The sequence below is a fragment of the Labrus mixtus genome, chromosome 6 (assembly GCF_963584025.1).
Source record: "Labrus mixtus chromosome 6, fLabMix1.1, whole genome shotgun sequence".
NCBI lineage: Eukaryota > Metazoa > Chordata > Actinopteri > Labriformes > Labridae > Labrus > Labrus mixtus.
Window position 1 is genome coordinate 25161823 of NC_083617.1, and position 15552 is coordinate 25177374.

The 15552-nt window shown below is 42.2% G+C and overlaps 2 protein-coding genes across 4 annotated transcripts in view; one reads left to right on the forward strand and one right to left on the reverse strand.

Annotated features, from left to right (window-relative positions):
* thada (THADA armadillo repeat containing) overlaps positions 1 to 6234 on the reverse strand; it is an 81749-nt gene extending 75515 nt beyond the window's left edge. Inside the window, exons 1-12 of the mRNA XM_061040695.1 lie at positions 6214 to 6234; positions 5731 to 5816; positions 4999 to 5108; positions 4784 to 4914; positions 3501 to 3649; positions 3372 to 3404; positions 3242 to 3290; positions 2747 to 2940; positions 2551 to 2645; positions 2215 to 2438; positions 1087 to 1793; positions 397 to 551 (exon numbers count right to left, since the gene is read on the reverse strand). Coding sequence (XP_060896678.1) covers positions 397 to 551; positions 1087 to 1793; positions 2215 to 2438; positions 2551 to 2645; positions 2747 to 2940; positions 3242 to 3290; positions 3372 to 3404; positions 3501 to 3649; positions 4784 to 4914; positions 4999 to 5108; positions 5731 to 5803 — 1920 coding nt within the window. The 5' untranslated portion in view covers positions 5804 to 5816; positions 6214 to 6234. The remainder of the gene's footprint in view (positions 1 to 396; positions 552 to 1086; positions 1794 to 2214; positions 2439 to 2550; positions 2646 to 2746; positions 2941 to 3241; positions 3291 to 3371; positions 3405 to 3500; positions 3650 to 4783; positions 4915 to 4998; positions 5109 to 5730; positions 5817 to 6213) is intronic.
* A 1072-nt stretch (positions 6235 to 7306) lies between these two features.
* plekhh2 (pleckstrin homology domain containing, family H (with MyTH4 domain) member 2) overlaps positions 7307 to 15552 on the forward strand; it is a 34553-nt gene continuing 26307 nt past the window's right edge. The window contains exons 1-4 of one of the 3 annotated variants that reach the window (XM_061040696.1): positions 7307 to 7462; positions 8553 to 8615; positions 9679 to 9850; positions 10366 to 10496. In XM_061040696.1, the coding sequence (XP_060896679.1) occupies positions 9739 to 9850; positions 10366 to 10496 (243 nt within the window). In that variant the 5' untranslated portion in view covers positions 7307 to 7462; positions 8553 to 8615; positions 9679 to 9738. The remainder of the gene's footprint in view (positions 7463 to 8552; positions 8616 to 9678; positions 9851 to 10365; positions 10497 to 15552) is intronic. The other 2 variants (XM_061040697.1, XM_061040698.1) reach the window with 2 other exon arrangements.

Below are 15552 nucleotides of genomic sequence, written 5' to 3' on the forward strand. Positions count from 1 at the left end.
ATGTAAATACATGAAATATCAAAAAGAGAAAATCCTAAAAACACTAAATACAACATGTAGTTACAGCTAGTTTAAAAAAAAACTGATGCTCGTACTAACCTCTTGAACTTTTAGGAACAAACCAGAGCCCATAGAATATATTTAATAATAAGAAATTCATAACAGAGCAAACTACAATGATCAAAACAGAATTTCATGTCAGGCTGTCGCTGGAAACTCATCTCTCCTGCTGTGATTGAAGGCGGTTCAACAGCACAGTTTGAAGTACTGAACAGGTTGTTTGTTTTTTTCTCATTTTATCCGTACAGCTTGTGTGTGTGACATGGGGAGGAGCGTCCTTAAATGAACTGATCACTTCTCCTGAAAAACCACTCATATACACCAGATGATACTCACTTGGTCATGCTTGTGTATGAGAGCTTGTTGGAGCAGGGGGAGGGGCACCAGTCCTCCCCACAGACCCTCCTCTGTGGGAGGAACCACACCCTGGGCTCTGGCCGCCCGCAGACACGTCATCAGAGCCCCCAGAGCCCCCCTGCTGCCTGAGGGAGCTGACAAGAACAACTGTGTTAAAGAAAATGAAAAGGAACCTAGAGGAAGGTTTTGATTTTCAGCAATCATTCCACAACAGAAGTGAGGGAGGCTTTTCAAAATGTCGGTACTTCAAACTTTTGGAGACCATATCTTAAGACGATACAATCAGCATGTCATTCCCCACTCTCTCTCTCCCTGATTTCCAGCTCTATCCACTGTCCTATCTCTACATTAAAAGGCAAAAAAAGCCCAAAAATAAATCTTAAAAAAAAAAAGATCAAAATAATAAATAAAAAAGTACAGAATCTTAAAAAAAAAAAAAAAAAGAATACAGATCTTCTGTCAAATTTTAAATCATAAGAGTAGCAAGAACCGCTGGTCCACTGGCGCCCCAGGACTTCGATTTCTGTTGTCATGGTGACGACGCAGGTATCAATATCATTCGATTTTTACCTAACTCATAATGAGTTTTAAAAATCTGCTAATAAATTTAAAGAACAACGGGGAAGGAAGAAGATGTGATGTGAATGTGTTTGTGATCTCTGTGGTCACCTGCGCTGCTGGGGGGCATTTCCTGCAGAGCCTGCACCATGTGACCCAGACTGGAGGGGCTGCAGCGGAGCAGCTTGGGCAGGAAGTAGTCCAGGATGTAGGTGGTCTGGTCCAGCTTGGCCCGGCACAGCACCTGAAGCAGGGGGGTCACCCAGGTGTGGTGCCAGCACTGCATCCAGCCCTCCTCTGCAGCATCAGAGGCGAGCTGGGCCTTGTGGCTGACAAACAGGCGCTCCAGCAAGTCGCTTGCGTACGGAGCCAGAGTCTGATCCCCCATCAGGCCCAGCAGACAGGAGGGCAACTGGTGGTTGGTCTCCAGCAGGTACCTCGCCCCGTACAGTTCCACCAGGCAGCCCAGCGAGCCGTACTTCCCCCTCATGTGCCACTCCAGCCCCAGCAGGCTGTGTGTGAGCTGGCTGACATATGGGTCCTTGCCAGGGTCAGACATGGAGGGGGTGGCGTGCTGGTGCAGTATGAGAAGGTTTTTGAACAGAGAGCGGGTCTGGTGGCGGACTCCGTCCAGCGGGTGCTCCCAGTGGGCGTAGATGTGCTCCAGCAGGTGTCGCTGCAGCTCCGAGCCTCCGCTGAGGGATTGCTGGAGGAAGGGGGGGCAGGGCTGTAGCTCCCTCTGCAGGCAGTCAAGGGCCGCACTGCTCCACAGGGTCAGGACCCGAGCCACCACCATGGCTGTACTGGACTCTTTTATACTGTTCAAAAAAGAAGTTTACCTTTAGATAAATGTTTGCATGAGTTTAAGCTGTACTGCAGGAGTATTCCTGTTTAAAGAAAGTTTGAATAATCTGCCTCCCTCTAAGATAAGCAGCACTGAGTCGCACCAGCTTGGCGTTCAGATATAGCCTAGCTTGACAGACATTTAAAGTGCTGCACCAGTTGACATAGGTCCAATGTAAGCAGAAGTTACAACTTAAATCTTACCCAGTCCTTTGTAAAACACATTGCCATGGTGATTGTTTAGGGTTAAATTGGAGAATTAGGAAAAGTAAGATGAACCTCCATTTCTGTGGTTAACAAACTAAGTTAAGTGCGAACTTATACAGAACAGCTGTTGGGTCAGGCTGCTGATGACTATCCTGAAGGACTGAATGTGGAAGAGTTTAGCAGACCCACCTGACATCCAGAGCCAGCAGTGTGTTGGGGACCAGCAGCAGCAGCTGCTCCCACTGTGGCCCCGGCAGAGAGCCCCTCCAGCTCAGCATGGCCAGAGCGCCGTGACACAGGTACAGAGAGACGCCTGGAGGGCGACCACGGGCACACAGACCCTCACACCTGAGCTTCAACCACTGAGGGGCGGAGTCTAAACCCTGAGCTGAGCTACGAAGCAAACTGCTCACCTGACACACAGAAACAAAAACAAGAGTGAAGCAGAATATTTTAAAGAATGACTCCAGCCCTCTGCTTGATACACTTTGTATTATTTTTTTATTGTTTTCGTTCTCCACTCACCACAGAAGCAACGTCATCTCCACAGCCCATCACAGACCGGATCAGTAACACCACAGCCATGCCGGCCGTGCTCTGCACTGACTGGATGAACTCCTCTACACACAGGTGAGCAGAAACAGGTGTTTGTGGTTAATCATGAATGTCCCTCATTCCTTCTGTGTCGGTGTATATTCCAGGTGTGAGTGCTGTTTCTTACCGTCAGTCAGGATGTGTGTGTAGCAGCCCAGCAGGCCGCTCAGCGTGTCCTCCAGCATGCAGTGACTCTGTTCAGCCTGCAGGGCGTCACTGATGCTCTCCTGAGATCTCTGGATGACCAGCATGGAGGTCTTTACTGCAGCCAGACACGAGTGCATGAGCTGAGCCTGTGCTATGTGACGTCCTGCTAGACCGCTGGAAGGACAGCAGGGGGCGACAGAGAAGCATTATACACACTGTCAACAACTTTCAGCAGATTGTGTGATGAAAACAAAGCTAAGACTGTTTTTATGGCATTTTATAACAGGCACAGTGATGCATATTTTGTTTTGGAATTAAAAACTACTCCGAAAACACGACAATCACAATAAGCAAAAATACGGACGACTCTGGCAGACTCTTTTTGATTGGAGAGCTCTAAATATTGTCATGTATAAGTCTGCAAACAGATGTGAAATAATCAGAACAGCATACAGTGAATAATAAACCTCTGTACCTGTTCTGATGAAGGTATTCATTCAATCCTTTGTGAAGAAACTGCAGCACTAAACAGAGGAGAAGACAGTCAACAGGAGGTTTCTTAAAAATAAAACATTTCAAAATAATAATCGAAGTTTGACACTCACCTTCAGGAAGCAGTTCGTTGATGCATCTCTCACCTGCAGCGTTTTGGAAGAAATGTAATTTTTCTTGATAACAGAATTGTTGCAACTTTTGTTCAGTTTAATTCTGCAGAGAGACGATCGCTGACTCACCGATAATGAAGCCGTCCAGACAGGAGGTGATGGTGTCCACGATGTGAGGATGTCGGTCTGACGTTATGTTGGAAAGACAGTCGGACAAACAGACACACAAACTGTTTACAGCACGCTCCTGAAGCCAGGCTGGAACTGATCCTAACGCGCTGAGGAAACAAACACAGACACTTTTTACTTCTCAGTGGCTGCATTCAAACAGACCAAACAGGTAAAAAGATGCTCCTCACTATGAAGTTAACTGTGTGTGAAGTGTTAGCGTGGGCTTTATGGTTCAAGAGTTTCTTTGTGTTTTTTTGGAAAGGTAATGTCTGCCTTTATTAGACAGGACAGCTGATGAGAGACAAGAAACGAGGAGAGAGAGGGGGACGGCATGCAGCAAAGGGCCGAAGTAAGAGGACTACAGCCTCTGCACATGGGGCGCGCAACATAACTGCTTGGCCATCCAGCGCCCCATAAAGTTGACTTTTAGCCCTTTAGAAGAATCAGGGTTATATTTAGGACAGCAGCTGCCAACAGTGAAGAAAAAAATCAATTCAAAACCAGCTTGATTGTGTTTTTTCAAAAAAAGTTTTTAAAAATCTTGACTTTCATACTTATTAGTTCATCCTTGTATGTATTTTTAAAATGTTCATTTTTTAAATATTTGATTCATTTCTATATATTTGTTTCTTTATAACACAAACAAGAGGTCATCATTCAGTGTTTAAGGGTAAACACACATTGCAGTGACATAGCCCCGAACACACACCCTTAAATTGCTCCCTGCTGACCTGAAGGTCGAGGGTTCGATCCCCAGTTCCTGCAGCAATATGTTGATCTGTCCTTGGGCAAGATAATTAACCCCATGTTGATGTCGCTGCTATGTCAGCGGCGTGTAAATGTGTGTGAATGGATAGGCAAGAAGTGATGGACTCTTTACTCTGCAGCCATCAGTGTGTGAATGTGTAGGTGTGACCTGCGGTGTGACAGAGCTTTGAGTAGTCAGAAGACTAGAAAAGAAATATACAAGCTCAAGTCCATTTACTATTTACACCGTTAGTAAGGCACGGAGCACTGAAAATTATAAATGTGCTCTTCATCAGACCAACATGAGACAAGAAATACATTTGAAAGCGTACAGTTCGGTCCCGCATGAGTGCTTTGAAAAAACATACACTCTTAATTGATGTATTTTAAAGGCACTTAAAATGAGCTCAGGCTATAAATGCTGGAGTGAAAGGTATCAGTGTAAATGTTTGATTTTGTATCCTAAAGAAAAATCTTCAGACAGAGTGACGTACCTGGCTATGGCTCGTCGTAGGGGGTTCTTGGCCTGCAGGGACGTGTAGACCAGACAAAGGGTGTGCAGACAGGCCTCCAGCAGAGCTCCATCAGGCTCTTCTTCACTCAGATCCTCCAGCTGGCTCCCTGCCTGGTACAGGGTGGAGTATAATATTATTAATAACCAATTATTGTCATTTCTTTTATCTAATCCTTCAGTTCCCCCCAAACTAACCTTTTTAACCAGCTGGATCTGCTGCACGGGGTCTGTCAGCTCCAAACAGGACTGCAGGGTCCGCGCAACCTGCCGGACTCCATCCTCTCCTCCGTCCACAGAGAGGGACGCTGGAAGACATCACAAACAGCTAAATATCTAGTATGTAGCATAAACCCACCTGAACTGAAACACATCCACACCTGCATTTTCCCTGCACAAATGTTCCCAAAGCAAAGAAGAACTATTGAAAAAAAAACTTGTGTGTTACCACTGCAGGGCTCGGGGTCTAATGCTGCATTTGTGTGCTGCTCGGGTGTTCAAAGTTTACCAGCTGGGAAGTCATTCTTCCGACTTCAGCGTGTTCATGTCATTTCAGTTCGTTTGAATGTTGTAACAACAGCAACAAGCAGCGTGGATGCTACGAAGATGATGTGTGAACGTCTCTGTCACAAGATATATTTCAGCAGAAAGTTGATGTGCAATACGTGAATTAATAAAAAAGTATGTTAATATTAACAAAACATATTTTGCCCCTTGTGATAATGATTATGGCATCAAGTCAGCAAGTCGGGCACCAAATTCTCGGAGGAGCACCTGAATGCAGCATCAGACTTCAGAATCAGAAGTAGTTCCTGGTACTTCAAAGTCAAAATGCTCTTTTGTGGAAAAGCGACTTTCCATCTTTTGTGGAGCACCAGCTTTATTGTTCTTATGTTATTACTCTCATCTGTAGTGTGAACACATAATTACCTATCAGCAGGTGTAGCTTCTGTTCATCCAAAACCACAGCCTCCACTTTGGGTGTTTTCTTCTTCACCACCATGACTCTCTCCGCCCTGAGACAGAGAAACAACAGGTCGATTATTCAACACAAAATAATGTTTACAACTTATTTTAAACTGTGAGAAAACTAACTGGGGGACTTCAGGCTCTCACACCTTTCGAAAACAGGCTCTAAATATATTTTAATGAAAGAATATGCAGGTGTTTTCAGAAGAGTTTATTCTTCATGTAAATCAAACTGACACACACACAGGTACTTTATGTTACTGTTTGAGCTATGCTAACTAAAGCTAGCTCCCTGACACTGACTCTACGTTCACAGTTAAAATGCGACACAGACAAAGAAACTTACGAAGCGAATAACAACAGAGTTCACAAAGAGCCGAGCAGTTCAATAAAAGCGTAAGGTTTAATAAAAGTAACATTCCCCTCAGTTCAGCATGTGTTTACCTGATTCAGATGGAGGCTAGCTGAGCGGAGAGTCAACAGAAAACAAGCTAGCACTTCCGGTTTTTACTCTTCAGAATAAAATAAACTCTGAATTCTTACTAAAGACTAATTAAAAAATATAAATACATCTAAACTATAATTCATTGAATGACTAAAGAAAAACGTTCACACTGTCAAGTCTTTATTAAGCCCATACTAAACATCATTTGTCCAACATCACGTTGCTACGATCTATTCTGCCAATTATATTTTGTTGTTGACGACTGACGTGTTTTTGCTGATTTATTTTTTTATTTTATGGCTTTTAAAGTCATTTTAAAGTCATGTATTTTGTATTGTGTTTGTATGTTTCCTTGACATCAAAGACATCCTCATTATCGTCATCGACAGAGTCGCTGCTTGTCAACAGGCAAGGTAGGCAACTGCTTGAGGCCCCAGGCCAGTAGTAGGCTGGTACACTTAATACCACAGCAGTGACAGAAGGAAACCTCCCTAAAGGGGCCCTAATCTTAGAGTGCGATCACACTGGAAATCTGTGCCGGGCCTAAGCACGATTATCTCTTGTAACGTTGTCATACAACACATGCATAGCTTTATGTTATCATGAAGCTCAGTTTACAAACAGGGGGACTTGAGAAAAAGAAAATATAAAAAGGGACGCGCAGTCGAGTCTGCGTCTGCACATCGGAGAACAACACAGAGAACATGACAGCTACTTTACTGACTTTGAGGCTCATTTTGAGTCATTTTAATCCGATCCAGCCATAAATACATTATACATATGTCCTCTTTAAATAAAGGTTTAATGTATGAATTTCACACATAAAAATCTACTTATGACTTTAATTTGAAGCCACACTACTTCCGTTTCCTGTGTTATTCTCGCATACTTGACTCACCAAAGGTCCATGCTGCACATGTTGTACGTCACTTCCTACAAATCGTCTCCGCTCGCCCTCGGTCCATAAAACAGCGCTCCTTCTTCTGATTGGCTCTCCTTATCCGTCAATCAAACACAGAGCATTGTCTTTCTAACCTGTGATTGGACGTGTTGTGAGTAAGCCACGCCCTCTAAAACAAGCCAGTCTCCAACTTTTGCCCGAAAGCTGAAATGAAATTCTTGGAGAGAGACATAAAATTCACAGTTTTCTCTTTTTACTTTGGATATTTTAAAATACTTTAATGGACGCGGGAGGCAACATGGCGTGAAGGGGCTTCCGTAGTTTCTCTCCGTTAAATATTCTTAAAGGTGAGTCGAGAAACGTTGATAAAAAAACGCGTTTTTAATTAAAAAAGGAAACAGCGGAAAGTCTAATTAACGCGGCTGTAGTTTAAGTGGTTAGTTTATAATAAAGCGATGTTTTATGTATTTTTGGTTATATTCGTAAGATAAACTGTTGTAATGCCCTTGTTTCCCATTAAAATCCCCTTTATTAAGAGATGCTATTTGTGTCTTTTGCTCGCTGTGTTATAATAAGATTTTCCTAAGAGCTTCATCCTTGATATGAGACCTTAAATGCCAAAACACACATATAACACGAGCAGTGATGTGTTTAATTGTCTTTAAACTCTGACATGTAGAGACCAAAAATTGATGCTATTTATGTCTCAAACTTTATACTTTCACACATAAGAAAAATACACCACAGGTTTGGCGATACAATAAAGTAGGTCAAAGCACACCTAATGAAGGCTTTACTGACACTTACTCCATGTATGAATAGTCTTTTGTGACTGAAAATATATATATATTTTTAAACAGGGTAGCTCTGGATTCACGATACTCAGTGGCGATTCTAGAGTCTGTTGGGGCCCTATAGTAAAAAAATTTTGGGGGGGGGGCGACCAGCTTTTTTTTCCTGTTTCCTTTTTCTCTCTTATGGATGATTCTCCTTCATTTTTCTGTGTTGACATTCACTGATGCGGTCCACTTAGGTTGCAAAATTTGCCTATTTTGGGCCGCTGCCCTGGTTTAAAGTTTTTGAGCCCTCAGGGGCCCCCCCTACTGGTCTGGGGCCCCAAGCAGTTGCCTGCCTTGCCTGTTGACAAGCAGTGCCTCTGACGATACTGTGGGAAAAGAAACTACATCTGCGATATCTTCTCTTTCTGTGATTTATACAGCAAAAACGAACCAAAGCGTAAAAAGAAGCGAACACAATGTGGTTCAATTGTTCAATATTTCAATGCCAAAATGAAGTGCAGTAAATAAACAAATCTAAAAGTCTGCATATTAACTCTTACTAACAGTTTCTTGTGCCTATCTGCTGCAATGTTTTCACAACATGTTTGTAAGATGTAATTCAGAGCCAAATGAATCCAAAAATGTGTTTTCTTTTCAGCACAAAATTAGCTTGACCTTCATCTGACAGCATCAGAATATCATACACGTCTCCTTCCAAAAGGTGAAATGTTCACATGCTGAATGAGAAATATAGTAATTCCTCTTTTTACATTGCGATTATTTCAGACTTTGTTTAGGACGCTCATATGATAACTTCTGCAGCTCTAGCTCTGGATTGATTTGAGCTACTTAAAGATCTTACAGCTGGAGGTACAGCATGTTTCAGACTTGTTAGGAATAATGAAACGCTTCAAATACAGCTGATAATTACAGAGTAACTAAACCCCAAGACCACTTCCAGCTGTAAACCTCTATATATGAGTATATATATATGAGTATATATATGAGAAGTGTTGTGGATCAATTCAGGTCCAAATCTCGATATTTGAGTACAAAGAAATGAAATTTGAAATATTGTGTTAGAAATGTGTATAGTGACTGCCCTCTACAGGTTGAAACCGGATACTGCAACTGAATTTTTCTATCGGCTGACGTATGTTGTGCAGTCTTTCATCACCCGACTCGGCAAACTGTGGGAGTCGAGCGGATTGAGAGAATTGCTCGATTGTTAGCTTTAGTGATAGTTGGATTGTTAGCATAGATTCCTTTAGAGTCGATTTTAGAGTTGTGAGTTTATAGTATTTAGGGAGTTATTTGGAGGTTGCAGGCGGTAGTCAGATCTTTTCAATCTAGCGGCTAAGCTTTAGTTAACTTAGTTAGTTGTTTGATTTAGCATTTTGTTTTTTAGAGTATTTATTAGATAGTGGCCCAAATGGGTCGGCACTGCTTCTGCCCTGCAGCTCCGGGTTGCACAGCTTTCCAGCGGACCTGTGTTATTAGTTTATGAATGTTTACTAGCTCACCTCAAAGCTAGGAGGGGAAGATCTCCTCATGTTGAATCGTTTTACTGTAAATACTGTTTCTGTGATTTATGGGGATCTCTGAGCTTTAAATGGAAATGAATGGTTCAGTAACACAGAGAAACAGTCAGACAGCAGACTCTCTCTCTCTCTCTCCCCCCCCCTCTCTCTCTCTCTCTCTCTCTCTCTCTCTCTCTCTCTCTCTCGCTCTCTCTCTCCCCCGCTCTCTCTCTCTCTCTCTCTTTACTCTGATTCATTCAACAGGAAGTGAGAGAGACAAAGAGAAAGTCCGAGTCAGGGATCAGAGAGTTAAACGGCCTTTTAATGTTTTCCAAAAACCACATCCTCTCATCATCACTGAGGAATGACGCTGACAGAGGACAGAAGACTTTGTGTCCTACATTAAAGGAAAATAATAACTCATGTTGGAAACAAGGTGGTCAAGATTTTAGATACAATAACCTTTATTTTTTATGACCAATAGTATGAAAGAGTACCAAAGCTTTAAAAGAAATATATTGATGTTTTTAACTTCAAAAGAGAAACGTTCAGAAGTATTTGTTCAATTTGGACAGTGTGTGAATTTGTGATTAAAAAGAAGACAAGATGTGAAACACTTTTACACTTTTTCCAGTCCCCAAACAAACACACATGACAAAACCTGTGGACAAAAGATCACAACACGTCGTGCGGCACAGTAATCGTTTAATCTCGATGATCTTCTTTTCACGATCGTGGGAAGACAACATCAACAAGATAACTGAAGCTCGATTAATTGCACTGGTTTCATGTCTAGTCATCTCCCTCTGACCCTGACCTCTGACCTCCTGTGGAGAAAGAAATTAAAAAATATCTTCTCACAGGAAAGAGGCAGCAGAGTGATAGTATTATCATGTACACACACTCTGTTTCTCACTGATCTGTGTGTGTGTTGTTTGTGTGTGTTTTCAGAGGGCAGCATGGCGGAGGGGGAGGAGGCCATGAGTCAGGAGGACTGGAAGGAGAAGTGTTTGGTCCTGGAGGCGCTGCTCATGAAGTTCAGAGTGCAGATCATCAAGATCCGAGAGCTCACCGCTGACAAGGTCTGTGAGAGGAAACTTTCAAAAATCTGTAATGTTGTCAGACACTTACGGTCAACTTCCACCAGATGCGTGTCCGGTCCGTCGAGGTGATAGGTTTGCACTTTTTTCAATGTGTGTGCGCAGCAGATACGCAGAGCTGCTATTTTAGCCGGATGCCAGAGCCCGCTGCATCAATTTAGCACAGAAAAGAACAAACGGGACGGAAAGTCACACACCTCAACAACATTAAAACATCAGGTTTATGCATACGACTCAGATCCAGGCCTTAGAAACATCTCTAAGTTGTACAATGGTCTAAATGAGCTAGATGGGGGCGACACAACTTATGTAAAGGAAAAATGGGAAAAGGAAGGAAATCTTACTTTACATTCTGAAGTATGGGAGAAACTCCACAAACAACAATGGAAAAGTACATCTGTCCTGTCCTGCACAAAATCATTTTGTTAATAAAAACACATCCTGTTGGAGGTCTTGTGGGGAAAAAAACCCAAACCATTACCATATATTCTGGCAATGCCCTTTGCTCCAGAATTACTGGATCAAGTTAAAAACGTTATGGAAAAGGTGCTCAAAGTGCCGATCCCGTTCAATTTTGCAACACTCTATCTAGGTCTGCAGCCAGACAGCATTGAGGGCTTTTCCAAAAATTACTTGTTTAATATTCTACTGATATCAAGCAAGAAAGCTCTCACCAGAAAATGGATGTCAACAGACTCGCCCACGGTTGAGAACTGGATCGATGTAATCCATAATATTTTTGTGATGGAGAAACTCACATTTATTTTACAACTTGAACAACAGAAGTTTAAAAGTTGTTGGACACCTTGGACCACTTATACATCCTCATTAAATCCTACTACAACCAATCTCAAAATATGGATCTAATACACCTCTTCCCCCTAAGTGTTTACTAGTTTTTATTTTGTTTTTTATTTTTTGAAATAAATACTAGAAATACTAAATACTAATAATACTATACTAAATTGTACATAGTTTATTGTTGTCAATACAAGTTTTCCTGATCCAGGAACACATGCAAGCAGCTAGGCCTAGACCCCCCCCCCCCCCCCCCCTCATGTTTCCTTTTCTGTTATACATCTCACTATGGGTGATAATAAAAGGGTCCCAAGTTGTTAATTTGAATTTGTTCTGTGGTACAAGTGGCAACTCTGACTTGTAAAGTGTTTTTTTTTCTCACTAAGACTTTACTTTAATTCATCTGATAACTGATCACTTTTACAAGTTTCTCAAAGCATTTTTTGAGCATTTCTCAGTATGTGAAGATCTATGACTGTAAACTTGGGTATATGTTTTTGTGAGAGTATATTTACTTTAAACTTATTTACTTTCTTTCACTGACTTATCAGTTTGCCTGATTGGGCATGTGGGTTTGTATGTGTGTAGGTTTAAGTTTATCTATGTAAGCGGGGACATGTACATGTATGTATATGTATAGGACAACAATCCTATTCACTTACCCATCTTGGCATATTACTTTTACTCACAATGGCTTTGCCAAGCTTTGAATTTTCTTTTACAAAATGCTTATTTGTCTCACCACTATTACCAACTCATTTTATAAGAATGTTTAGACAACTGTGTCTTATACCTGTTTTATTGTATCTCTTTACTTTCTGAAAAACGTTTGTATCTTTGACTAGCTGCAAAACATGTTTCAATTTTGCTCTGAATAAAAATTGAAATGAAAAAATAAAAAACATCAGGTTTATTTTAAGAATAAAACACTCTCTTTAACGGTTCAGAAAAATGACCGTACGGACGAGAGTGCACAGAACCCAAACGGACCAGAGCGGACAAGCAATGCACACGTATCTGGTGGAAGTTCAGGGTTAGAATAACAAACTGAGCCTGTCAGAGACAAAAACTACAACCTTCAGTCGACACATTAAGCTCGATCAAAGATTATGTTTCAGCCACTCCAGCCTGTTTCTCTGCTGCAGGCTGATGAAATCTACATTTAAAATCCTGTTAGTCCTTCGTGGTGCTTTCAAACTTGCACAAAACTCCGGAAAACTTCCAAACATTTTGGTGGGGAGCTTTTCCTGCATGCCCTCTGGTTGGTTTCTGCTCGAAGTCGGGGTGAGCTGATATGTGCACTCTGCAGGAAACATTCAGGAAAATTCATTTCGAGCGAGCAGGAGGGGTCGGTGACGTAAATGTCCTGCGACCCATAGGCTGTATCCATGCGACTGGTACAATCTCGGTGCACGTAATGAAACTGCTTCATCATGTTTTCTGTATGTTCTTCTCCGCTCTTTGGTTGATGTTATATTTATATAAAAACACAAAATTAACATCATAGCTTCAGACTCTGTTGCTTTATCCACCACTTCTATGACATTTTTTAGGCCATGTCTTGCCACCTGAGACCCCCCCCATAGGAATGGTCTCCAGCTGTCAGGTGCAGGTGTGAATAACCAACTCAGCCTGCCTGAAATGTTCTATAACTTTCCAGAGTGAATGTATGAAAAATGCTTTAGCCTGTTTTCAAATATGGCCCAGGTTTAAAATACTAAAATACCAAAGTTGATGTATGGGACCCAGAGTTTGCAGCCCGGTCTTCCACATGTGCTTCAGAGCCTTAATAAAACCCACCAAAGCCCATTCCTCTTCCAAGTCTTTCGAGGAGTTTGTTTGGCCGTCCAGCTGAGCTGACTCTGACTCTGTAATTGACTGGAGCTGGGTCAATCCCATGATGCAGTGCGTGGCGGAGCCCTGTGGTCAGACTGCTGTTTACATTAGAGCTCTAATCAGCCTCCCTGGAGAGCAGCTTCAGATCTAGGCCACTGAACAGTTTGGGCCGGCCCAGCTCGGCCAGCTGGGAGGGACGGGCCGCTCCGCACCCAGCAGACACACCACAGAGCTCTGCTTGAGGGAGGGCTGAACTCCTATACTTATGAGGACCACATGTTGGTGTTTTTGTGTTTCTTTAGTTCAGAGCTCAAATCTTTAAAGTCTGTAGGCTGAGTTTGAGGGTCTGTACGTCACTGCTCCCTTTCCTGGACAAGGGACAACCTCTGGTGTTGAAAAATGAAGCCGGTGAAGAAGCATAACAACCTGCAGTTCCTCTGGTTTCCACTTGAGGCGGGCTGCAGAAGCCCCGGAAGTCACATTCACACCCAGATTAAACCGGCCATCTTCACAGCAGACATAAACATGTTTACAGTCTGGTTCCCTGAATAGCCCATTTCTTTATCAACACACACTGTACAGGGGGGCCTCATCCGTTTTTATTTCATATAAGAGTTATTCATTATAAGGAGCGTGGTTAATGGGACTGACAGACAGGTAGATGTTTGTCAGGAGGCTTAAGGCCCGCCTCAGCTCCAGCTATCAGCCTGTTACTAGATTTACCACGAGGTAGGAGTAGAGAGCGCTTCATATACGGCGACCGCCATCGTTTTTACTTCAGAAGAACTTTGAAAACCAGTGAGTCTTCTTTATAAATCCATGAGGGAAATTCTGATTTACCCTTTGTTATTGAGAGACATGCTTCTCACACACATAGGCCCGAAACACACACACACACAAACAGGACCTGTGGACATGTATTAGTGGAGAGATTTCAGAGTGGGCTGCTACACAGGGAGCGCACCAGGACAGCTGGGGGTTCAGTGCTGGCAATACTCTGGCACCCTCCAGTTCCCAACCCAGTCCCTACAGACTGAGCTACTGCCGCCCCAATCAAAGATCGCTGAGACTACGTCTATGTTATATCCAGTCTATGATCCAGACCTCTGTTGTTTTTCTATTCCACCTTAAATTTCAAGTTGCTTTTTGAACTGCCTTCATCCACTCGCAGTATTTAACTGTTTGCTCATGTGATATGATGTCACTGTCGGTGTGTTTGTGGTAAATCTGATGATCTTTCATCCATTTCGTCTCGACTACGGTCAACTCAGAGTTTGTTTGAATTGGAGGCGGGGAGTAGCAGAAAGAACCACTTTCATGATTCCTCACCTTCTTTGACGTCATCTTTTGTTATTGTTTTGATTGAGAGCCCCCTGGTGGAGGAATTTACGTACTGTGCCTTTAAGTTAGCTCGCCTAAAGTTAAGAGAGGAATAATTAAACCATTCTTCAACGATAGTATCGACCAATATTTACTGACTGGGAGAAACTGACAGATTATAAATCTTCTTCTTAGTTGATATTAGAAATGTCTCCTGGTCTGAACTCTTTTTAAAGGATATTAAACTGGAAACAGCTGCTTATAACATGAGGGAGGGGCTTTAATAAAACAATGTTAATGTGCTGATTTATGAAGTTTCTTTACTCTACTTTTTGTGCTATGAATCCAAATGTAAAAAAAGAAATCCAGCATTTAGTTTTATTATTGGAAACAATTTTCATTTAATTAGAAAATATCTCAATCTTCTTAATTGAGTCAAATGTTGATGTTTGATTTGGCAAAAGCTGCAGTCATTGAAAGACGGAGAGGGAATGAAGGGAGGAGAGACAGAATGAAAAAGTGAAGCCTTGTGTGAAGACCGACGTAAACTCAATGTACTCAGTGTGTGTGTGTTTATGCATTGATGGGTGTGTGTGTGTGTGTGTGTGTTTATGAGTGTGTGTGTGTGTGTGTGTGTGTGTGTGTGTGTGTGTGTGTGTGTGTGTGTGTGTGTGTGTGTGTGTGTGTGCAGAGGAAGTGTGTTATTTATTTTCAAACACACTCACTGATATTTTGTATTCTATGTGACTGTGAGCCTTTAAATAGTAAATCCTCAGTTTTATGGCATGAGAAGCAAAAGACGACTCTTTAGCTGCAGCAGCTGGACTCAAGTTTTTAGCTAAAATTCAAGATTCAAGATTAAAAAACTTTATTGTCCATCACATAGTGACAGAAAAGGACCTTTGATTAGAGGCTTGAATAACATAAAAACATTCACACCCATTAGACTCCATAAATATGTAAAAGCTTGTCCTAAAGTGTTTATGGAGCCTTGTTTAAAATGCAGAGGGAATAAAAGAGTTTCTGTACGTTTTCTTTTTAAGCCGAGGGTCCTCTGAAGCAGCTGCCTGAGGGGAGCAGCTGA